The sequence below is a fragment of the Cajanus cajan genome, chromosome 4, assembly GCF_000230855.2.
Source record: "Cajanus cajan strain Asha chromosome 4, NIPB_CcT2T_4, whole genome shotgun sequence".
NCBI lineage: Eukaryota > Viridiplantae > Streptophyta > Magnoliopsida > Fabales > Fabaceae > Cajanus > Cajanus cajan.
Window position 1 is genome coordinate 12,476,125 of NC_138520.1, and position 26,615 is coordinate 12,502,739.

The 26,615-nt window shown below is 29.1% G+C and overlaps 1 protein-coding gene across 2 annotated transcripts; it reads right to left on the minus strand.

The window, feature by feature from the left end:
* Nucleotides 1–17,023: 17,023 nt before the first annotated feature.
* LOC109790168 (nudix hydrolase 12, mitochondrial) lies at nt 17,024–21,866 on the minus strand. 2 transcript variants are annotated; one of them, XM_020349285.3, is made up of 5 exons: nt 21,277–21,866; nt 18,991–19,105; nt 18,816–18,899; nt 17,847–17,996; nt 17,024–17,638 (listed from the first exon to the last, which is right to left on the minus strand). In XM_020349285.3, the coding sequence occupies exons 1-5, from the start codon at nt 21,345–21,347 to the stop codon at nt 17,363–17,365; spliced, it is 696 nt and encodes a 231-aa protein (XP_020204874.1). In that variant the 5' UTR covers nt 21,348–21,866; the 3' UTR covers nt 17,024–17,362. The 2 variants fall into 2 exon arrangements, with proteins under 2 accessions (XP_020204874.1, XP_082928379.1); XM_083072253.1 differs by lacking the exon at nt 21,277–21,866 and adding an exon at nt 19,265–19,393.
* Nucleotides 21,867–26,615: the final 4,749 nt, after the last annotated feature.

Genomic DNA, 26,615 nt, shown 5'->3' on the forward strand with positions numbered 1-26,615 from the left:
TTTTGTAAATTCTATATTTTTTTCTTAAGCATTTAATCCTTTTATATAGTAGTTCAGAGAAGGTGATCATTACAACACTTTGAGTCCAACTCACAAATTTACTTCATTTGTCTTCATCGTCTTTCCTTGTGATGGTAGGTGACCATTCAACTCATTTAATGCAAGCATTAAATATATTTCACCAAATAGTACCTCTTATTTGATTAAGGAGGCTATTTATCAACTTTCCATACCAAACGGAACTTGCAGAAGTAATGTCAATGTAGAGTGGCTTAGTAGTGACTTTATATTTTTTCTCCGTGATTTCAAGGATTTTGCTTCTAATAGAAAGCATGATTCTTCTCTTTAACAAATTTGTGAGTTACAAGATGGCTTTCTCGTTTGATCTATTAAAGAAAAAAGTATTCAATACAAACTTTGTCATTCAATAAACAATAGATATTTAATGTATATGAGATAGATTGTATACTTCATATGATTTACAACATCTCTCGAATGATTTGTGTCTTACACTTCATTTGATAAGCTTTTCAAAGACGTTTTAGCAAACATTTCTTCTTTATAAAAACACTTTGTTTATTAGCATTAAAATTTTGAGTTTAAAGGATCTAGATCATCTTTGGACTTAACAAAAGACAAGAATTTTGAACTCTTTGCACGATGACTTGACCTAATTAGATTTTGAGCTCCCAAACTTGAATCTTCAAGCCTCACTATATCCAAACTCACCAAAAGAGGATCACTAATTTGAAAAACGAAAAAAGATAATTGAAATATGTCAAATGTCATTTAATTGAAGGTACCATCCATGATAGTTAAATCTTTAAATTTAATGCATAATGTTAGATCTCTCATTTTAAAGACATGGGTTGAGTGAAACTCATAGCATGTCGAAGTACATGCAACACTTTCATAGGATGGAACATAAATAAAAAATAATAATATTAATAAAATAAATAAATACTTTATTACATAATTCTTTTTTTTAAAAAAAGTGATATGAATAATAAAACTATGTAGAAAAGATAGGCTATTTCATAAAGCCCAAAAAATGTGATTCTTTTCACTTGAGTTTATTTAACTCCAAGTGATTCTTTTTTTTTTTCTTCTTCAATCTATTTTTTTAATAGATTTTATGGTGTTTAATTTGCAGGTTTCATTTTAAATATTTTGAATCAAATTAAAAAAAAAATATAAAAATAATCATAAACAAAGAATTCACTTAAGAAAGTCTAATTTATTTAAATCTAAAATGTTATTATTCAAATTTAAAACTAAAATATTTGTACATTTCATTATTTACTTTATAATTTTGTAATCTACAATTTAAAACATTTTATTTTAAAATCAATTCTATTTTTATAGCATTAAATTTCTAGAATTAAAAAAAGAAAGACAAAAATAAAACATAGTTTTGCCATTTTAAAAAGACACTAAAAGGAGTAAAATCCTATTTTATTTTTCTTATTAAATAAATAAATATTTTAGGTTAATTAACTTACAATATAAAAGAAATAGTTTATTAATAAATAAAATAAAGAGAGTGGTAAGTTAGAGAATATTAAGCTGGCCTAAGGATCCATTTTGGAGGTTGATTAAAAAGAAGTAAAATAGACGAAATTAGACTTATTATGCATCTTCTTTAACCATTGAGCACTTACAGAGGAAAACTTAGAGGATACCACTAAGGAAGGTTTAAAATAGCGACCGAAGTTACGAGAAGCACATTGAATTGTGGGATCATCACTTTAGGTATGGAGGAGTGAAATTGTCAAATACATGGACATATATGAGGGATAAGGGTAGAAAGAAAGTCTCTTAGATTGATGAATTTAATATGTGTAAAGGCATATAAATGAATTGATGATTGACTCCTATTTTGTATGAATTCGTGTGTTGATTCATGTTGTATTGACATATTGATGTTGTATTGAAGTGGTGTGGGTTAGGGTAATTTGTGCATAAATTGGAGCTTTTGATTTGGTTTTGATGATTTGATTATGATAAATGGATATATGAGTGACAAAGTATTTGGCCGACTGAATTGAAAATTAAAGTAAAAAGGATGTGTATGAATATATTGGGGGAAGATGACTTATGCAAATCGCATGTCCACAAAGTGTGGATTCTATGACCGTGTAGGGCTTGGGAATGGTCACTCTAGGCATGAGGCTACCAGAGATGTCCCAAACATATTGGAGTTGGGTGCTTGGCATTTGGGAGAGTGGAACGTTGGGCTTGTCCCAAACCATGCCGGGTAAGAGGGATAGTCACAGTAGGTGAGATTAAGATAAAGAGATCCCAAACCTCGTCACGTTGAGCACAAGTGATCCCACCCCAAATGCAAGTTTGACCTTGTCGGGCGCAACACCACTTTTCCAAATGTTATTTTTATGAATTAATTGATAATTGAAGAACCGAGAATGAGAATTAAGGTCAAGAACTAAGAGAATAAGAGTAATGAGTAGTGATGTGTAAGGAATTGGTTAAAATGATTTATTTTGATGTGTAAATATTGATGATGTTGTATGTTGAGTTACCTTGAGATAAGATGTATTAATATGAGTATTATGACAAGATACGGTGGATAAATCCAATGCTATAGATTGTTAAATGAGGAAGTGAATTATTATTTTTAATCATATATTTTAATTATTTGTAACAATTTTTTTTCTTCTAAAAGTTATAAAAATCAACATAAAAAAGTTTGAAGATCATAATTAAAATTTAAATAAAATTTACATACAAAAAGTTTGGAGATTATAAAATTAAAAATCAAATACTCTTCATAATTATACTAATAGCAATAAGTGAATTTAAAAATTAAATTTTAAATGTTTAATCATATAAATTTAAATTTTAAACAATAATTATTAAAATAAAATATTTTGATTATATATAAATCCAAATAAAAGATAATAAAGTATAATACTTTTTAATTACGGACTTTTTTTTCACTACGTAAGGTATGAGTGCACTTTGTTAAAGTGACAACTATTTTTACTATATTAGAGAATAACATAAAAATAATTTAAAATTCTCGAAAGCTAAAATAACACTTGATTTATATAATTTCAATGGTTAATTTTTAAAATTTTCTTATATACATACTCATTTATTATTGAGATAAGGATAAATGCTTCCTTTGTTTAAAGTATTTGATTTACTTTTTCAAAAAAAAAATATTAGTAACATTTTTTTATTTTATAATTATGTTATTGATAAGAAGTATTCACTAATTTTATTGATAACTAATTTTTGTCTAAAAAATTTGATTAATTATTTTTAGTCAAGTCTCTTTTCTAATCATGATGTTTTATCTACAATAGTCAAATTTGAGACTTTATTGAAAAAAAAATAAGTCTAATAATTAGCATCACAATTTTTGTTTTCTAAAACATATTTTTTGTAACAACTTGCCATGGCCGTCACACTATGAAATAATACTACACACTACTGGAATATATATACTAAAATAGTATAATAAAATATTATAACACAAGTTGTTAATCAAGCAATCATCAACAATCAATTATATACAACAAAATATGCTACTATAAGGTAGCCTACAAAAAAAAAATTAATCCATCTCCAGGCACCTCCTATGGCCTCTAGCAGCTATCTCCTAGCTTATCCATGCCCTGCTCCCATACACCGTATGATCATCGCAATCCAAACCACATGGAAACATGTAAGGATAAGCTAGAGACAATAAACAACTCATAAATATCAAATATGAAACACAACTATATAATCATCTTCACATCCGACACAAAAGATAAACAACACATATATTATACATCTTAACATCATTTCAACTTGATTCCACATATCAACGCTGTATCAACACCTCAACGCAACTTACAACATAACAACATTATCATCATCCTCAACAGGATCAACATACAACACAATCACAACTTAACAACATAACAACATAAATACAACTATTATCAACAAGAAATCAACTCATCAACAACTTATGCATCGTCACGCATTTCAACTCGGAGATCTCCAACAACTGAGGTTGAGCAGTTAGGTGGCATAAACCCTACTGAATCCAGCGTTTGACCTATCTCAACCAGTTTAGGTATAGAACAACCTTAGGAACTCCGAAGAGAACCAGGTATAGACAACAATAGGCGATTGCTCAAGTGTGCCACTTAGACTCGGAGGTCCTGTACTACTGTCAGGACAGAAAGGTTTGGGTATGAGCCTACCACGGCCTTGGCTAGCATCACCAATCCACATATGGAGTTAGCCCACCCACTGTCCTCCAAGTACCACGCACCTTCCAGTACCTAGTCAAAGACTACATCTCTAACTAGATACCTTACTCAAATTGGTCATTCAACCATGACATGGATCAACTATGGATCGACTACTTCCATGTCGCTCACACAGTACTAAGGGATTCAACTTTAAAAAAACTTTCAACTTATCTTCTTAGTACTATGTAATCAACATAGGACATATATCTTCACCATACATTCCCAACTTTTCAACTTTACAACAATAGACACCATAACAACTTTACAACAATAAACATCTGGCCGCTTGTAATCGGTATAGCTCGGCCTGACCCCTATACCGTGGTCGCTTTGTACACGTGTGCCTCGACCTTGTCCACACACAGGATCAACTAAGTCCTAGAGGAGAACAACACAACATCCAATCCAAGGGACAACTTCCTAAGGAGGGTTTTTCAACAAATTGGGCTCTTAGAGCACCACAACTATCTCAATCCACACAATGGGATGAGCAACTTCGAAAACATCTCCCCTAGTCCTAGTGATCAACAACTCATCATCACAGCTTAATCAGCTTAACAACTTAAACAACATACAACTTTTCAACTCATCATCTCAATCAACATTCAACTTGAACAACATAGTTTATCAGCACAACAACTCATCAACATTATTTAACAACACAACATCTCGTTTCAACTTTAAACAACACAATCAACTCAATCATCATAAACTAATATCTTTTCAACACATGGCACAACATACAACTTTATAGCAACATAAAACTCTTCTCTAACAACTTAACAACATAGTCTACTAATAACATCTATATAAATCACACACATCTTCACACTTCACATCATGCTTCTCACAACGCACAATATTATCATCATGCACTTCACAACTTTCAACTATATCATCTCATCATGTTTCACAACATAAACATGTCCACACATAACATATAGCAACTTTATCAACTTAATTTCAACATGATTTAATAATATCATAGATCAACACACAACTTGTAAACAACTTCACTATACTCAACTTGCATCTCTTCATTTCACTTTGTACTCATCATACATCTCAATGTAATTATACAACTCCATATGAGTTCCTAAACTCACATACAACCAAACAACATACAATCTAGCTTCCCTTACCTGAAGATTGACTTAGAAGAGCCAAGAACTGAGAAGAAGTGAAATTTCCTTTCCGAAGCTCAACCCGGGACTTCAATCCACCCAAAGCAAGCTTCCTAGTCTAGAGCCCTTCTCTCCAAAACTTCTCTCTAAAAACCTCTCATTCTCCTCAACTGCACAACCTCTATTTATAGAAGTTTGAACTGGCCAGAACGGCCCATTCCAAATCCAGAACGGCCCGTTCTAGGCTCCTTCATCATGTGTAAAATTCACATGTAGAACGACCCATTCTGAAATCGGAACAGCCCGTTCTGGCACGTCTAGAACGGTCCGTTCTAAAACCAGAACGACCCGTTCTGGAGTTGAATTTAACTCACAATGACCACTTTGGAACGGCTCGTTCCAGTCCAAGATTCATAGGCCTATTTAGTAGTTTGGAACGGCCCATTCCAGTTTGGGAACGACCCGTTCTAGGTTACTAAATCACCCTTGTTTTAGTAGTTTGGAACGGTCCGTTCCAATCTGGGAACGCCCCGTTCCAGTTTACTAACTAAGTTACATTTTTTTCTAATTGATTATAGTATATTGAAAAGTTCAAATTTTGAGGGGTTATTCTTTTCATTTAATATTTTTTTATTTTGTAATTTTATAAATTTTTATTAATAATAATACATGTGTTAAAAATATATTACAAATACTTTTTTTAGGTTTTTGTTCCAGTATCTTATCTATCTACAGCATGATCGATTGATCATTATTCAATTAGTTTAGGAGGTTGTGATTTCTTCTATTAATCTAAAATAAGCTTTATTGAAAAGTCCTATATTTTGACCGACTTCTTAACTATAGATAACTTTAATTAATAAATGCATCTTAACCTTATCTGGTTGGGAAAATCCTCATCAGTCATCGATACTCATATATTAAAGGTCAAAATTCAAATATGACTACTTTTGTCCATTACACTTTCATCTTTAAAGCTTGTGTACTCCAAGGACGAGCACTTGTAATTACATCACTCCCAATCTTGGATCATATGAAAATTTTATCTATTAAAAATATAATAATGATATATAAGATTTATAGAATTGATTTAAACGTGATTAAGTAAAGATTATCCACTTATATATATATATATATATATATATATATATATAATTTAGGAATAAATTAAGATCTTTTAATTTAATGATAAGTTTTAAAAAATTTGCATCTAAATAAAATTTTAACTATTATATTGTTCAATAATTTTATTTAGATGCAAATTTTTTAAAACTTATCATTAAATTGAAAGATCTTAATTTATTCCTAAATTATATATATATATATATATATATATATATAAAGCAGGGTTATAATAATATCTATGTAATTTTTATTAAGTATTACACCATTCAATTACTTTATATTAAATGTAAATTTTGTAAATTCAACCGTTAGATTGAAAATTTTTTATTCTTAGATTATATATACAAAATTTTATATCAATTCAAAATAATTTAATACTTCATTCTTATAAAAAAAATTGATGTAATATATATTTTAAAATATACTAAAATATGGACACTTTGATTACTTTCAAGTTATTCAATTTTAATAAAATTTGACATAAATATATAAAATGAATAAACTTTCAATCTAACAGTTGAATTTATAAAATTTACATTTAATATAAAATTATTGAGAGGCGTAATACTTAGTAAAAATTACACCGATGTTATTATAATCATCGTGTGTGTATATATATATATATTAATTCTATATTAATTCAAAATAATTTGCTATCTTTATAGAACAAATATAATATATTTATTTTAAAATATATTAAAATATAAATACTTTGATTACTTTTGAATTACTGATTAATTTTAATAAAATTTGATATAAATATATAAAATGATATGAAGTTATAATTCAATAATTCCCATTTAATATAAAACTATTGAGTGGTGTAATAGTTAATAAAAATTATATTAGTTTGATTATACAAATCAAAATCCTAAATTCCAAGTACCTTACTATGAATCAATTTCCTCATCTGTGACGCTAATTAACACACCCAAAACGCAACAACCCATAAAAGGTTGTGCTGTTTACGATTGTTTCCAACAATGGTGCACGTCCCAAAAATAGTATAATCTGAATCATTCCAAAATGCAGCGATGCATACATCTGAAATGGTTTTCATACAAAAAAAAAAAAAATTCAGTTTCATCAATAAAATATTTTTTCACTAGTAACATTAATCATCACTAAGTGTAACATATAGTTACAATTAGAGACAATGCAAAAAGAAAAGCCTCGTAAGTAGAGTGTTTTGATTGTAGTATGATAAATTCAATAATCGAACTCCACCACACACAAAGTTTGATTGTAGTATAATAAGTTCAATAATCAGATTCAATTCAACCCTATAGGATTAATTTATAAAATAATAATTATTCTATATATATATATATATATTTATTTATTTGATGTAAAAATTTTAACAAAATTTAAATTAGAAGCCGGAGATGAGAAAGGAATTCGAAGGTGATTTCTATATGGCAAAGAGAAGTGTTTTTCAAGATAAATAGGTCAAAGAACCTACAAAGACTTGAACAACATTGATGACAAAATTTGGGTTATTTTTATTGTACGTTTTGCACACCCACGTTGATTAAAAAGAATAAATGATAGTTCCATAGGGATTTGGACTTGGTATTGATCTTGTTCATTATTTTAGGTTCGTGTCTGATAATGGGCACTTTTGTCGTCTTCATTGGATTGTAGTTTTACGTGTCCAAAGGCATCTTTGTAATTGACCCACACCCGCAAAATAAGATATATAGTCCCAGTCCATGAGTTCTTATATAATACAACTAGGAAGCATTTAAAATATTTTACTATATTGAAGGTGTAAGCTTTGGAAAAAAAAAAAACTTTCATCATCATTATCATACCATTAATTTCTTTAATTTGTGATTTGTATGATCAAGATTCGATATTACTTTGTTTGAATTATATATCACCTTCTATGCTCCTTTCAAATCACATTTTAGAGCTTTTCTTTAGTAAGAAAAATAATTTATTATTCTTTTATACATGTCAATTATTAAATATTAATTTTTTAAAATAATTAACTAATAAATAAAAATATTTTTTTGTTAAAATATAAATTATTTATATATCATCTATCTAAAATATAATTTATATGTTTAAAAATATTTGTGCATACTAATTTTAAATATAATTTATAGATTCAAGCATAGTATTTTTATATTAATTATATCAACCCCTATATATAACAACCTGTCATGATTTTTATACTTAACGACTTAGCAATTACAGCACAAAAAAAATAAACAATTACCTAAAGATAATATCAAATAGTTAATAGATACTTAGCGATTAACATATATATATATATATATATATATATAAACATACATATTTACAACTTAAACACTTATATGCATGTGTATAAAACTATATAGACATCCATATAACTAAAAGTGCAGCCTTAGGTAGTAGTCAAACACATATACTACAAACTAGCTACTCCAGAGTAGCTTAGAATATCAACACCACCATGTTTTATGGCCTCCAAACAGCTCCAACAGTAACCTATCCATGCTCTGCTATCAAATATGATCATTGTAGCCTAATTACATAAAAACATAAAAGTTAAGCTAGAATTCAAAGAACCAACATAATTAGTATAACATAAAAGCAATAATATAACCAATATGAATTGATCTATTACAACACAATGTCAACTTACAACTTTCAACACAATATCACATATTTAAACTTATGTACCACATCATCAACTCCACAATTGCAACATAACAACACATTCCATATAAACAACACAACATCAATAAGTCAAATTTCAACTCAACAACACAACATATACAACACGATAACTACATGTGTCATAACGCATTACAATTAGGAGATTTCCTACAATACAAGTGAGTATTTTAAGTTGCTTGACCCTACCGAACCAACAATCTGACCTTTTCAATCTAGCTAGGGTCAACAACCAAATGAGATATCAATTCCTAACATGATTTCTTGGATGTCGTCACTTAAACTAGGAAATCTAGTTTCCTATTAGAATAGAACATTTTAGGTGTGAGCCTACCATAACATTAACTAGAATCACTAGGTCACCTATGAGATTAGTCTACTGCTACCCTCCAAATACTGCGCCCTTTCGATACTCGGTTACAGACTCTAATCCTTGATTTTGTACTTTACTCAAACTTTTTGGTCGCTTTATACATGTATGTCTCGATCTTATCCACATACAAATCAACATTGGTCACTTATAGTCAGTATGTCTCAACCTAACTCACATACCGCATCAACTAAGGTCTTAGAGAAGATACAACTTTCCACTTCAAAGGTTAATTTCCCAATAAGGGTTTTAAACAATTGAGCTCTCGGAGCACTACAACACAATTTTCTCACAATGAGATATGCAACTTTAAAACAACCTTTCTTATATAGTCCTAGGTTGATTAACACGATACAACTTTCAACACCATGCTTAAATGCCTAAAGTATTCTCAACATTCATCATCTTAACAATTCAACAACATCATACATAAAGCACATTCAACACAGCTACACAACCACATAGCATACAACTCAACCTAGCTCAACTTTCAACCATTCAACTAAGCAACATGCAACTCAACTCAACAGATTCAACTATACTCTATCCTAGATCAAGGTATAGATATTCAACATCATGCACCAAGATACAACATAATGTACAACTTAAACATCACACAACTTCCAATATAAACAATTGGTTTAATTTAGGCATGTTGTGCTCGACGCTACACACCTAGCTCTCGATGCCAACAAGATCGAGGATCCTCTACCTCGCCCATGCTTGACGTTACACAACATGCGTTTGGCATGGATTAGGGAGAAACCCCTAGGACCTCACACTCAACGTGGTGAAGTTTCACATCCAACTTCAAATCAGCTCGAGACAATTCTCTCTCTTCACGTTCGATGTTATTCAACTCACGTTCGACATCACTTCAACTTTAGACAATTTTCTCTCCTCACGCCTAATGTCATCAATCCTGCATCCGATGTGAATAAGATAGAAATCCTCCTTTTAAAGGTCTGCCTAGTGCCTTAAATGTAGGCTCGATGTGATAAGCATTCTACACCAACTTCCTTCACCTAAAATTCAACGAAACCAACATGCAATGCAATAATCCATGCATACACAAAACAAATAACTTATTTCCAACATGTTTTACGACATGCATCAACAATTTGATTTGAATCATTCGATGCCCTTCAACATGATTCACAACCTCAAAACCCTTCATCTACCATTTTCTATTTTCAACAATTCATCACAGCCACTCAAAAATGAATTTCGAACACCCAATCCAAGTGGAAACAACATAAACAACACAAGATCAACAAAATTGGTCTAGCTTCCGTTACTTCTAAAACCTTCAAACCGAGAAGAAGGAGAGAAAGGAATAAGTACAAAAATGGCTACAAACAACCTTGATGCACCTGAAAAAATCAAACAACCTTGATGCACCTGAAAAAATCACAATAGCTTAATTCAAGTGCCTATTGACTTGAATCAACAAACAACACAACTTAGGTGCGATTTTGGGAAGAAAATCACCTTACCATAAATGATTTATTGAAGAAAGAGATTCACGAACTTGAACACTTCTCTTTAGAATTTCCTCTCTCCAAATTTTTGAAGACTTGAACTTATGAAACTAAATTGTAAACAAAAACCTTATATACTACCTTCTCTTAGGGTCAACCTGAACCTCTTCCTAGAAAAACCTCCAACTACCTAAAACTCTTATAGTGTGTTTGGATGAGGAATTTTACAAATTCAAGGAATTTTAAATTCTTGGTATTTGAATTACTTTGATTTCAATTTCTATTATTCTTAAAATATTTTGTTTGGATGAGTCAATTCAAATTTCTTAAATTTTAAATTGTTAGGTTGAATATGATAATTTTATTCCATCATAGTAAAATTGATTGTAAAAATATATTTATATGTTGAGATTTTTAAATTAAATTTTATAAAAATAAATATTAATCCATTTTTAAATATTTATTGATTTTAAAAATTAATATTAGATAATATTTAATAATTTTAGCAATTAATATTAGATAATGTTTAACAATTTTAAAAATATTTTTGAATATCTAATAATTAAAAAAATGAAGAGATAAGATAAAATATATAGGTGAAATAAGAAAAACAAATATGAGGAATTTCAAATTCTCCCATTTTTGGGAGAATTTGAAACTTTACTATTTTAAGAAATTTCAGAAATGATTGGATTTCAAATTCTTTGTAAATTCCTCATCCAAACAAAGCATTTCACCTCAAAGAATTTGAAATTCTTCAAATAAATGAATTATCCCATATAAATTCCTCATCCAAACACACCATTAAAGAATTCCTTATATTTCAAAGTTCCTCAATACAAAACAATAAATCAACACTACAACATATAATTAATCAAAATAACAATAACACTCTACGACTTACAAGGTTACACTATATATTAAACACGAACTTTTATCTTGTCCGAAAACGAGTTTAGGGATTTTTCTTCAATGAAAAAGTTTGTAAATTTTTTTTTAACTTCTTATCTAATTAAATTTTATTTATCATAATTATTTATGAATTAAATATTAATATTTCAAAATAAATTACCAATAAATAAAAATATTTTTTAATTACAATACAAATTATTTATCATAATCCAAAATATAGTTTACATTTTTAAAAATATTTATACATATTAATTTTAAACATGATTTATATATTCAAACATAGTATTATATATATATATATATATATATATATATATATATACGTATAATATCATAAATTTCAATTATATTATATATAATAAATATGTCTATGCATTGCTTAGACTAAAATATTAGTTAGATATAAAGTTGAAAATATTCCTAAAAATTTATGGTCGAAGATAAACTTAAAACATTTTTGTATATGGTAGTTGTTCATGTTTTGTATATAGATGTTGATTATTTATCATAAATTTAAAATATAATTTATATAATTAAAAATATTAATTTATACAAATTATAAATATAATTTATATATTTAAACATAATATATATATATATATATTATAAATTTTAGTTATATTTAATAATTTAGTTTTGTTCACATGCAGTTAAATATTAAATTATAGTTGATTATAAACTTTTGGAGAATTTTCAAATATATATTTTTTTCAATTGGATTCCTGGGATTATTTTTTATCTGCTTGACCAGAAAATGACAATTTATAACAGTTTTCAAAATTCTAAGACGACTTAATTAAGAAAATACATGGTCAATGAGTTAATTATTTTTTCTTTTAAATATAAGCATCTACTTAGAAATTTCCAAATAATTTAGGTGACAACTAAATATGTTAACCTGTATTTGAAAAAGATCTCATTACTTTATATTTTTAGTGTTTTTAATCAATAGTTATTACGCAATTCGTATGGAAATTTATTTATGATGTTCATACATTTTTAATTAATTTTATTTGACAAATTTACTTAAGTTGTTTTTTTGTTTTAGAATACACATGGATGGGTGGGTGGGAATCGAATCTGCCGGAGAGAAAAGAGGGACACTTGCAACAGGCAACATCAATGCTCTTGCTTAAGAAATTATAAATAAATAAATAAATAAATAAATAAAAATCTGCGGCACATATCTAAACATCAAATCAGGTATATATAAGAACAAACTTTTGGTTGGATGATTTTTCGTTGAATACATTGATAAAGTGGTTATATAATATTAAATAATATATTTTTGTTAATATACAATGAAAGATATTTTTCTTTATCACTAAACTAATAATTGATGGAAAAAATAAAATAAAAAAGTAATAATTGACCTGTTTTGTGATTGAGCTCAAAATTACGATTTTAATACAAGATATAATTTTAATCTAAAATCATCAAATTTGTTGGCACAAATTCTAAATCATGCTTAGCTAACCCTAAGCGTGTGGTTTAGCGGTAGGGGTTGATCCACGCTTAAGCAAGGTCAGGGGTTCGAATCCTGCCTTGTGTATGCAGTCGCGTTATATCCCACCCTTTGAGATGCCTCCAACATAGCGAGGAGATTAATATTTAGTGATGAAAAAAAAAGTTATTCCATGACTGTTATAATTCTCATTGAAAAATGCGTCTAATTTAATATTTTGACGGTATATAATATGATTGTTTTCCTCAAAATCAAATTTTGCAATAAAAAAAAATGTCTGTTTTCTTAAAAGTTTACTGTATTTGTCCCACATTTTCTTTTATTTTTAAATAAAAGTTTCTACATTTGTGAGTACTGTTACTGTATTTACAGTTTTATTACGACGGAACTACCGTAAAAAAAAAAAAGAAAAAAGTGTACAGTGTATTCTGTATAATGAATTAAGAGTTGCAGTTAGCAGAGGTATTTTATTCTTCAATTCTACACTAATTAAATATTGGTTAATCATTGACTAATAAGTAATAACTCTATGAGGTCTACTGAAAATTATACATAAATGTAATTATAAAATATGAAATATATTGCGTAGATTTTAAAAATAAATGAAATTTGGTAAAATAAAAAAAATATTTATTAAGGTAAATACTTATACTCACCTTCTTATTCAGCTTACAATCACCACTTTTTTTTTTCTTCTCTCTTTACCATATTAAAAAGGTAATGTGGTTCTTGTTACACACTTAGATATCCAAAATTAGAGATGATATCATGACTATTGTAATCATAACTCAACAAAATTCGCTTAATCATTCAGCGTATAAATCAACTGACTTGAAAATTTTCAATTTAACCAGTGTTTTTTTAGTTTAAATATTAAATATACAGTTAGATTAAATATTTAAGAGAACCACACATAATAATCTTACTTTGTTATCCGATAAAATAAAACGAAGTTTGGTGGATGAAAATAATCACAATTGCTCAAATATACATTTCTTTAAATGGTTCGTAATTACCTTAAATCCATAACATATATATATTCATTGTTTGCTAACCGTCAATGTTGGTAATTAGCTTGCCTAATTTGCTTTAAATCATAGTGTTACCATTAATTAATTTTTAATTTTGACCATTGTCAATCTTTACAATTCTCACGTGAATGAGAAACTACATAGGTACTTATATTACAGTTCTTGATTAGAAATTTGCACTTGTTAGCTTTGGACCAATCTATATCATCCATCCCCACAACAACATTGGAAACAATGTGTTGCATCATAGAACAAAGTAAACAAAGGTGAAGAATAGCGCCTAATATAACCAAACTAACATGACCCTATTTTTCAAATGTTAATGTCGAGGAAGTTTATTCTTCCCTAGTTACTAAGCAAAACGACAATCCAATCCGATTCATGCTTTTTGTCCTTGAGTGGTTTACATATGAGGATTTAGCAGGAGTGTCGTTCATGGTGTCGTTTTGTGGGAAACATCCATCTCTTTGAACAGAATCTGTGCTCGTGGAGGTTCCCTTTCTTCATGTGCAGCTATAGTGGCTACTGAACAGCATTTTTATGGTTCCGGTTTTGTATGTCACGAAAAATAAAACAAAGAAAGCATTTTAAAACTTGAAATGCATATAAAGGAACCAATGACATGTTTTTATACTTCTTTCTATCAAATCACAAACAGTAAAACTTGATTTTTTTATTTCCTTTCAAAATAACTTGAATGATGGAAATATTAAGGTGTTGAATTGAACAGTTGGTGTGGATATTCTCAACTTAAGTGATCATCTCGAGGGATAGGATGGGGACCTTCCTAAAACTACAAGCATGGCTATCACTAGTCATTATAGTGCAGGCATTTACCGGAAACTGTGAATCTTATTGGAATGTTAAAACTTTAATCATTCTACTGCATCAATTTCATATATATTTTTTTTCTGAAAGATCATGATCGCATATGTCTATAAAATAATAATGATACTGGTACAAAGAATTGCTAATGATAAATTTTCGTTTTAAATGACTGTCTTTAATGAGATTTCTCTTCTTAATTATATTTTTTCTATTTACTAATTTCGAACTTTGAGATCTTTCTTAAGGGATGTATGCCTTGTTATACTCGAACGATTTGTGGATATGACACATGTCTGACAAGCCTCTCTTTCCAACTTGGAGTGTTTGATATTCGAAGAAAATAGAAGAGATCATTCTCTTGTCAATTAAATGTAAAACAATAACTGTAGTTGATATGTCAGAAATGAATTGCCTAACATGAATTTTCTTTGCTGTAAAAAACAGAACTGAATTTTCTTTCATTGTTAATACTAATGTTGAAGATGTAATATAGAACTTTCATATAACATATTAAGCTTTTGAAATAGTTAATTTATGACAATTGTGTTTGAAACAGATTCAGTTGCGTTAAATGCCAATTCATTGTGAGAAGAGGATGGGCATTGAAAAGTGGGATGAGTGTAGACAAATAAATTTATTTTGTGTTTAGATTATAATTAAAAAGTTAAAGTTGAGTTAAACTTAACTTCCCAAACCAACCTTCAAGAAAAAGCAAGACTCTTCTAGCTTTTGATTTTTTTTAAGTTTACTTGTAATTTACACTCAACAAAATGAAAAAAGAAATTATCAAACATATAAGTACAGCGTTCGAGATCAACTAACTCAGATTACAAACTTCAAACGTGTAACCAAATACAATCTTAGTGCATTTGGCTTATAGGTTTTACAACTTTCAAGATAATTCAAGAGTATGTGCCTAGTTGCTATGAATTGAACGCAAGTTTGAACACTTTTAACATCAAAACAAACACACTTTTAATAGTTAGTAGTCTAGTCTAGAGTTTTAAGACGAACTTAACTAACTTTCCCCCAAGTAAAAATGGGGTTAAACAACTCCATCATAATTTATTAGTGTAGGTCTTTTATGTAATTAAATGATTAATACAATTTTCTAATTGCATCAATTACTTAAAATGAAGGTTGTTTAATCTTATTTTTACTTGTGGAAGTTAGACAACCCCTCCGGAAATAGTTGGTTATCATATCTTAAGCTTTGCTTTTGAAATCGTTAATTTATGACATGGTAAGTGCTTCTATAACTTAGTAGTCTAGAATTTGATTTTTCATGTAACATCTTAAACTTTTGAAATAGTTGGTTCATGACAAGGTATTAACGCTTCTATGACTTGCTCTAGGTTTGATCAAAATGACGTGTGTGAGAGGACGTGTCAGAGTTGTAATATAAAATCAATTTTGTGTTTTCACTTGACAGGAAAACTAACATTGGAGAACTACTTTCAATATCATTGTCTTAAATTATTTTGCTTATGTTGTAATAGGATACATCTATTCATTTTAGATGTGCGATTCTAAGCTTGTTTGCTCGTTGTCTTTATGTAAGTTTGATCCTTAGCAAATTCTTTGATATTGTTCACCATGAAACAGATAACCACGGATAGTTCTACCTGCCCACCAGAACAGTTGTTGAGAATGAAATTAAGGGTACGTGAAATATTAATGTGGTAACTCGTATATAATGGACCTTATTTATTGTTATGTCTTTAGCCTATACAATGTTAAGACTGGTCCTGAATGTGACACGTTAGAAGGTTATGAATTGAAGGTCGTCAAAAGCAGCATAGTCTTTGCCCTTTGTGACACTACCGGTTTTCACAAATGATACTATTTTACAAGCCTTCATTTTCAGTGGGGTGAAGCAAACTGTTAAGTCCATATACACTTGAGACTTTCACCACCACATCGTACATCATAATCACATAAGAAAGAAAAACAAAAAAGCCTACAACAATGAAGTCTATGGCATGTGCATCCAAGCCATAACTTCAGTTTGTTCTTCAACAATTTGAAGGAGTTACTGCACAATGTTGGTCCGTTACATAAGCATTTTACAAAAGTGTCCTGGTTATGTCAATAACCAAAGTGGATGGCTATCTCTTGAGTAGCCCGTGACAGAAGATTGGTATTAGGAGGCATACCATGGTGCTGCATGGTAGAGGATCTTTTATAGCAGTTAGGTGACATACTTTGGCATTCTGACACATCTTCTACTACAATTGAAGAGGGTTCAACATCTTGGTCTTGCTTCTCAAGCCTTTTATCCTCTGCCATGACTCTCAAAAACGCCTCAAGTGCATTACACATCCAGTCATATCGGCTGAGTCTGAATGCCTCTTTTATGTTTAACTAAGAAGACAAAATATGCACTTTGACTCAGTTAAACATGCTCTCTGAATGTAAAAACATTATTATGCTTCATGTGATGTCAAAAGCACATATTGTTATGTATTTATATGGGTCTAGTAATTATTGTAGCACTTGAACAATTTGAAACTTAATGCAATTTTCCTAAAGATTTTGTAACTCTTTTTCAGGATTTATTCAAAACACTTACCCATTGGCGAGCACGGTTTTTCTGCTCTGGCCATGTCTCAAGTTCTTCAGTCACCTCCAAGGCAAACATGTATCCTCTGCATCCTCCTTCCATGCTACATAAGTCCTGGCTGCTTTTGCTTCTGAACTCCCATATTCCTAATGGAATTTCCTGAAAATGAAAGCAAGCCAATTAGCTAAAGAACATGTATCAAACTCAACACCATATACACTCAGCATTATCCCAATCAAACGGGAAATTGGTACATGAAAGAATCATTATCATTTTCAATCAGTTAGTTTTAGTTAACCACCAGAAAATGAGGTGCAAGTAATGTGACATTAACTTGATTTTCAATCAAATTTTTCTGTAGTTAATGTTTCATGACTTGGCAGCCAGTTTCATACTTGACTTGTAATGTTTATGTAGAAGACTAGAAGCCTAATCTTTATCCTACAATTGCTCGACTAGAAGAATATTAGAATAGTGATATATTGGGAACTACATTCTATCATTAGTTTGGGGCTTAACCTGGTGATTAGAATGAAACTTCATGTAAATCTATGCTATCAGAGATGTGTATACAAGTTCAAGACCAAAATTTACTCCAAGTCCAAATGCAAAATATAAATTGCAAAATCTTTTTCCCATCAGGTTGAATCAAAGTTGAGTTGCATATGTACAAGGAATTAAAGTATAAGTGAATAGTTTCCTTGCAAGTCAAACCACTGCAAAGAAGTTTTCAGCCAATAAAGGTTTGATTTGAAAATATGTTAATACTAACAACTTTGCATTAGTTTTGGAGCTCAGAGAAAGGTTTCACTGCATCCAAAGAGATTATGACAGCCAGAAATGTTTGAACGATATCATGATCATTTCATATACAGATTATGGAATAATATACTATTCTTTGTTCAAACATTCCATGATAGAGGTAGACTATAAGTCTATAACCAATAGTTCCACAACCTAGAGGGAAATTGAACCTACTCTTAGTATTCCTTTAACTCCTGCTTCCTCTAAAGCTTCACGGCATGCAGCTTCTGTAACAGTCTCATCATCCTCCCATCCACCCTTGCAAGAGAAGAAAGTGAACCTTTTTCAATATAAAGGGTCTCATGCTAAATGAAGTTCAATACTGCAGAGTGCAGACAGTATCAAATACCTTTGGGAATACAAGGTCATCACGTTTTGGTGAAGAAACCATAAGTACTTCTAGTATCTCCTCAGTTTCTCCCATTTGATCTGGGTTGTCCTTTCTCCATCTATAGGGAATACATCTGTTAAAATGCACAAGTAAAATTAATTAAAATCACACGTGGCTGATAAGATTCTGTTTCAAGTTGCAACTTCACATCAGATCCTAATCCTCAAAACTTTTCTAGCAAATAGTATATTAGCTTAAAAGGGATTCAGCAAACTCAATTCAAAATCTTTACAGTAGCAAACATGGTTACTTTCCAAAATGAGCTCTCAATATTTATCTGAGTACGATGATGCGGTATTTGCATAATCTTCTCGATATGTACTTATGCATGATTTACGACCAATTTTTAAAGAAGTTAAATGAGAGAGACTTTATGTAAAAGTTGAAGTATACAATTTGATTTTAACTTTCGAAAGAAAACTTCATTCATTCCAGAGAAGTTTGTCCGAACATTACTTATTTCAACATTCAAATCTCAAAAACTGAAATTAAGTAATGGGCTCCAGTGACTTCTTATTTTATTTCTTCCACAAATCACTCTTGGTTTTATTACTTTTTTTTTATTTTTATTTAGTAAAGACTTCTTTTTAGGTAGATCCCTATTTGAGTGTGAACATGTGATCTTTAATTATAAAAATATATCATTTATCATAAATGTGACTTTGCATATTCTCTTCTTCAGGAGCATATAATTATGATTCTAAAAAATTTCAACTAATCAATCCCACTAAATGTTGAGGACATGATTCTCAATTTATAATAATAAATTATCATATGATGTAAGAAGTAAGTTTAGTATTTTTCATACTTTTTTATTTTAGCAATACTGACTTTTAAATTTTTAGAATTCATGCAATGTTAAAATAAAAAATAGAAAAGTAAATTATTAAGATAAGAAATATTACAGGTACAACAAAAATTATATGTATCTATTTCTCGATAATATTATCTTTATTCATAATAAATAAAGTGATGGAAAGAAAAACATAAAAGTGATATTATATAAGTTATTGTATAATTTTTTTGTGTACATATAACATTAAGATGCTTAAGAATGAGTAAATTATTTATTTTACCAAATCCCACTTAATCTTTTTCTTCTTATTATTTTTTTTATGTGTGCAGCCAAAAGGTTTAAAAAGTTCAAGAATGGCTTTCCCTAGTTTAATCCATTTTTCTGTTTACTTTATAGCCACTTTGGATATATTGAATTCTTGAAATGAGGATCAATGATTGTAGCCTGATATAAAGGAATAGATCCGAAATTTCCCTGCAACTGCGAATAGCAGGCTGACTCCAACCTTCAACCACAAACATGTTTCCCATGACTTGCATGGAAATCGGCATTGGCAACGTTTTTAATAATTTTATAAACAATACCACTACCCCAGTTAACTACTCTCTCTTTCGCTCTGCATGCGCCACAATGGTGTTACCGATAACTCTCGATATTGTTCTACTTTTATATTCAGATAACAGCCAAAATAGATCACGCAATTTGAAGCATTTTATTATATAGACGTTAAGTCAATGACATGCCCCACTATTTTGATATATGATTGTAATGGACACATCCGCATGAAATATAATAAAATAGTTTAACATCAAACAGAGAAGACAATTATGTATAAACAGTTTTTAGGATGCCCCCCTTGCCCCCCCTCCTATTCCATAAGCAAAAATCATTTAGATTTCTGCTACTGAATACGACTTTATTAATTTTCTATTTGCATATCAGACAAGAGCAGAGAAAGAAGAAAAAAAGGAAGGTTAATAACATAAAGATAAATTTAACCCTGCAAAGACACAGATGTATCAATATCCAGAATTGGAATCATATCTTGAATAAATACTATAAAATGCATGGCCTTAACCAAAAGGGGTGACAAGTCAAATCAGGTAGTAAAGAAAAAGAACAAAACGGAGAAAATATGAGATTTTGAAGGTTGTTAGCTTATATCTTAAATTTCATCATAAAACTAATTGAGATTAAGCAAAGTTGCTTAATAGTTAATAGATATATGAGCCACACTCAAATAATTGAGATAGACCATACGAGAACAATTTGACAATTTATTCATTGATATTGATCTCAAGATCTTAAAGCTATCCTTTCCAATCAAGTTTTTTCCATACACTTGTCAGGATTGAAGGTGCCTTTTAAATACTTGTTAGCACTTTCAGTTAATGGCAATTGATTTTAACATAGGTAAAGAAGCCATGGCCTTAAAATTGAAAACTTACCCAGAGACAAGGCGAAAATTGTCTTCATAACGCTGTCTTTGTCGCCCTGTTCGTGCTGACACAGAAGACATGGGTTCTAGGAAAAGACAAAATAGAACTTGAAGCAGCACACAAAGGAAAAACAGGGGAGAATCAAAACCAAGGTTGTCAATTGAGAATCTGGGGGTGTCTGAAAAAGAACCACCGAAACATTAAAGGGTGGTGCTGCTCATGATCATATCATAGCCAGGTTAAGCTTTCTCCAAATCCTGAACTCAAAGAAGCATCTAAAAGCTCTTGCATGGGAGAGGAAGCATAGAGAGAAGGTGATGTTTTGGCCAACACGTGTTTTGAACGATTTGTTAGATCAAAGTTGTGGTGTTAAAGTTTCAAGAGAACCTTTTCATATATATATATACGATAATGGTTTTATTTGTTTTCATAGCATAAGGTTCCTCCAAATGGCAAATGAAACCATAAATGGTAGCAACCCTTCTGCAAAGATGGAAAGGTAGAAGAAGATGTGCTTGATTTAGCAAAATGAAAAAAAAAAAAAATAAAAGGAAGAAAGGCTTCCACGAGAGAAAGAAAGATAGAGATAGAGCTTTCAATGGGTGCAGCAATGGCATCCATTTATATAGTAACCAATTCTTCAGTTTCGAATACAGCTTGTATTTTATTTTTAAAAAAATAAACTATTAAATCTATATCTATATATAAAAGGATTTAATATATAAATAAAATAATAAGATTGAAAGTTACTTTTATTTTCACCACTCAAATAAATTAACTGATCATAATCATACAAATTGTTAATCACCTGCATAACTTAACTTCAATTCTTTATTTTATTTATAATTTTTTTAAATAAAATAAAGAGTGAGAAAATATCGACCTCACTAATATTCATTATTCCAATTCTGGTAATGATTTTCCTTTGTTTTATTTCCTTTCCTATAGAATTTTGCATATGACAATGAGCGAATAATCTTTTAACTTATCAACTATTTTTTTTTCTGGGAATAAAATTCTTAGACATATAACGACGGGATGTCATTTCTGAGTATTTGGAAAAGAAAATATGTTTAATTAATAATAATAATATTTTTTTTATTATATAAATCAAGTTTATAAGTTTTTTTAAAAAATTTAAAAATATTTAATATTTCATTTCATTAATCAAAAGTGAATTTCTCTTCTGTATATAGAGATACATAGAGAGGAGAGATGTTGTTTGTTTATTGTCATTTTAAAAGTTCAATATATGATGAATAACTTTTTTTAAAAGAAAAATATACTTTTTTATTACTTAATTTTTAGTTAATTTACATTTATAATTAATATATATTTATTGTGGAGTAAAAATGATAAGAGATATAATAAAAAATTTCAAAATTATTTTATAAAAATACAAAAGGTTATTATGCTTATAAATGTATTTTTTTTTATATCGGTATTCTAAGACTTGACTTTAAATTAATCTAATTTAGTAAAAAAAAATTGACTAAAAATTATTTCCAACAAAAATTAAATTAAGATATTGTTGAAACAATTTGACATTGAACCTAATTCCTTAATTATAGATTTATGTATAAAATTTTTAAATGCCTATTAAAAAAGAACAGATTTAGTGTTTTAGTAATATATAATAAGATCGTATACTTTTATATTAAATTTACGTTTTAGTATATAAAAAGTAACATTCTTTCCATAAAAAGTATTTTAATAACGTGTATTGGGTTCAGGTTCTTACTTTTTAAAATTTAATTAAAACTCATTAAATAAGACTTCAAAAATGAAGTCACATGATAATGCCAATGTGTATTTATTAATATATTGCATTAAAAATTAAATTCATATGTTAATATCATTGTGTATACATGTAATTTACACTAAAAATAATATAAAATAAATTATCTTGTACATAAAAATTAGAGTTTAATTGACTCACTTAAATTTCATTAAGAAAAATGACTCACTAAAATATTATTTTTATTTATCATCAGAATTGATCTAACATATTATTAGGTGAAACAAATTTTAAAGTAAGTTTTTTTTAAATAATAATAATATCTTTGATAAAAAAAATTAAAAATTAAAAATAGACCTAAAAAAATAGTTATATTTATATATTTTTTTAGTGATAATTTTTTTAAAATGGAAAAAATGACTTTTAAAATATAGAATATTAAAAAAATCATAAATATTAATATAAAATGATTTGTTTTAAGGTAGGCTAAAGCTACATTTTGTTAGCCTAGGCTCGGGGTTAGGGGTGTGCAAAAAATTCAAATTGATCCTAACCGATCCATAACCGATCCGATCCATATTAAAAAATCCGATCTATTTTGAAAAAAAAATCCGAACCGAACCACTTTATAAACCGGTTCAGTTATCCGATCCATTTTTATAAAGTGGATCGGTTCGGTTCAGTTTGGTTTTCTAAAAAAACCGATCCATATATGAGTAAAAAAGTGGATAACTGCACCGCACCGAACCGATCCAATTTCAAAAAAACCAATCCATATTTTAAGAAAACCAAACCGGTCCACTTTATAAAAAATGGATCGGTTAACCGATCCACTTTTATAAAACGGTTCGGATCGGTTTGGATCGATTTTTTGAAAAAACCGATCCATGAACACCCCTACTCGGGCTGACCTTGCTTATCATAACTATATCATTTATGTTAAAATTAAGTTATTTTTTATCCCAAAGAAAAAAAGTCGAATTTGGTAATTTACAACTGCGTTATTTAAAGTTTTTACCAGTAGGTAATAAGTTTTTTTTTTTTTTTTTCTTGGAAAATTTATTGATTTGATTTTAAAATATGAAGTATTTTTTAGTTTTATTCCTGAGCATTTCTTTAAGAAAGATGTTTATAACACTCTTAATTTCTAAGATACTTTTTTTCAAACACTTTTATTCGTCAACGTTGATTAGGAAATAAAATTTATTTTAGATACAGCTTATTATTTAATAAGTTTTTTATTTTGAGTTTATAGTTTTCTATAAATAAATATAGAATGACATTTCTATTTTACATCGGTGACCTCGACTCCGATTATAAATAATATTCATTTTAACACTTTAATTTGTGTAATGGACAATCATATATTATTAAATATAATTAAAATTATAATAAATTATATATATTTATTTATTTATTTTTAATATACAAATTATATTTAAAATTAGTATACATAAATATTTTGAATATATAAATAATATTTAGATGTATGATAAATAATTTATATTATTTAAAACTCAAATTAGATAAGAAATTTAAAAAAGAAAGTCCCTACAAATCTTCTTGCTGAAGAAATACTTCTACAAACACTGTCGTGTTAGATAGATGTATCATTGTATACTTTTATTAATTAATGTTGATTTTATTAAATTTTGTTATTGTGTTGGTTTTATTGTTTACTTGTTGAGAAATTTTGAAAATTTGGGAATTTTTATGAGTTTTAGTTATTTAGAAGTCAATTTTAACTTGAATTTCATAAGTTCGTTTCTTAAAGAAAAAAACTTAGAGAAATAGTCTACAAAGAAGAGCTCTAGAGCTTAAGAGTTCTTCCTTCTTTTAACATCTCAAATTTTCTAAAATTATTAAAAGGATATTTTGATTACTAAATGAGGTTTTATGAAATATTTGAGAGACTTAATAATTACAAATGTTTTTATTAAATGTTTCAAAATTATTTTGTATAATATTTATTAGTATATGGATATATTATACAGTTGTATAATTAAATAATTTATTTATTTTATTGAGTAAGGGAAGAGTTTGTAAATGTGGTTAAAATATTTCGATGGTGTCACTCTAATGTAACATGAATGTTGTGTAGATGCTGACCGATAATTAGGTTTATCTTGCATAGGAACTATTATGAATTTTCAATTCCTTACATATATTTGTGTACATGAAACCCGTTATCATTGCATGATAACTATAGAATAATTGATGTTTATTATTTCTTTTTGCGTGTGCATGAAATCCATTACCGATGATTAGGTTTATCTTGTATATAATGACATGTTTTATGTAAATGGTATATGTGTGTAAGAACTATTATGAATTTTTGATTTCTTACATATATTTGTGTACATGAAATTCATTACCATTACATGATAACTATAGAATAGTTGATGTTTATTATTTCTTTTCATTGTATAGTAGTTGAATTATAACAAATGTAATAACTAATCGAGATGTTATAATTTTCTAAATAGTTGTTTATGAGAATAAATCACATTTTTTTGTTTAATAAAAATGTATAACCTCTTTTCACTAATCAATTTATATAAAAATGAAGTAGTATTTTTAGTTATCACTTCATGTTTAAGTTAGAAATTAATCTGACCCTTATAAATATCAAACAACTTTCAATAAAATAAATCACTTACAATGATGGAGGACCATCCTTGAAGACACATGTGGGCCCCATCACTAGGTCCATGGCTAGGAGAGTTGAAGAGGAGGAGGGTGTTCACACACCAAGAGACACTCTTCTCATGATCATAGAGTATTAGTTCTCTCCTAAGCCTCATTAGTATAGGGTTTATTTTATTTTCCAATTTTACCCTTGTATTTTGGGGTGTTTAAGACTTAGAATTTATTTTTCCTTGTATTTCCTATTTTACCCTTGTATTATGGGGTGCTCTAGATGATTAGGGTTTTTAATTTTGGGCTAGGGTGTTAATTAGAGGGTGACGAATGCTTTTGGTGTTTTTGGGTCTATTTTTGGTGTTAGAAAGGTTTAGGCCCAAGTGGAGGGCAAAGGTTGCATGGTCTTATCATGCACCTAGATATAGCCAATCTAAACCCAAAGATTCCATCCTTGGCCACCAAGTTGCATCTAGGGTTCATTTGCATTTCATTTGGAATGCATTTGCCTACTCCAAATGCAACCCTAGATGCCTCCCCTCCTATAAATACCCAACACCCCACTCCTTGTAAATACTTTGGATTATATGAATTTGAGAGAGCATTTCTTTGCCTCAAATCCTATCCTTAGTCCCTAGGTTAGTTCGGCTAGCCCCCTTCATTCTCCACCCTTGGAGAGTGAAACCCTAGAGTGGCCTCCACCTACACTTGGAGTGAGCCAACCTTGAGCAACCCTAAACCATACACCATACACCATACACTTCTGCCCACACACCACCTTTTCACGCCTATCTTCCTTTCTCCAACATAAACCTCCCATTGTCCAACCTTTGATGAGCCTAGATCAAAGGCAAGGTGTCTCCCTTCAATCACTATCATCAACCATGGAAGGAGGGACTCCATCATACAAGATAAGTAATTTAAATTGGTAGATGAAAAATAAATTCTTAAAAATCAATACAATATGTCT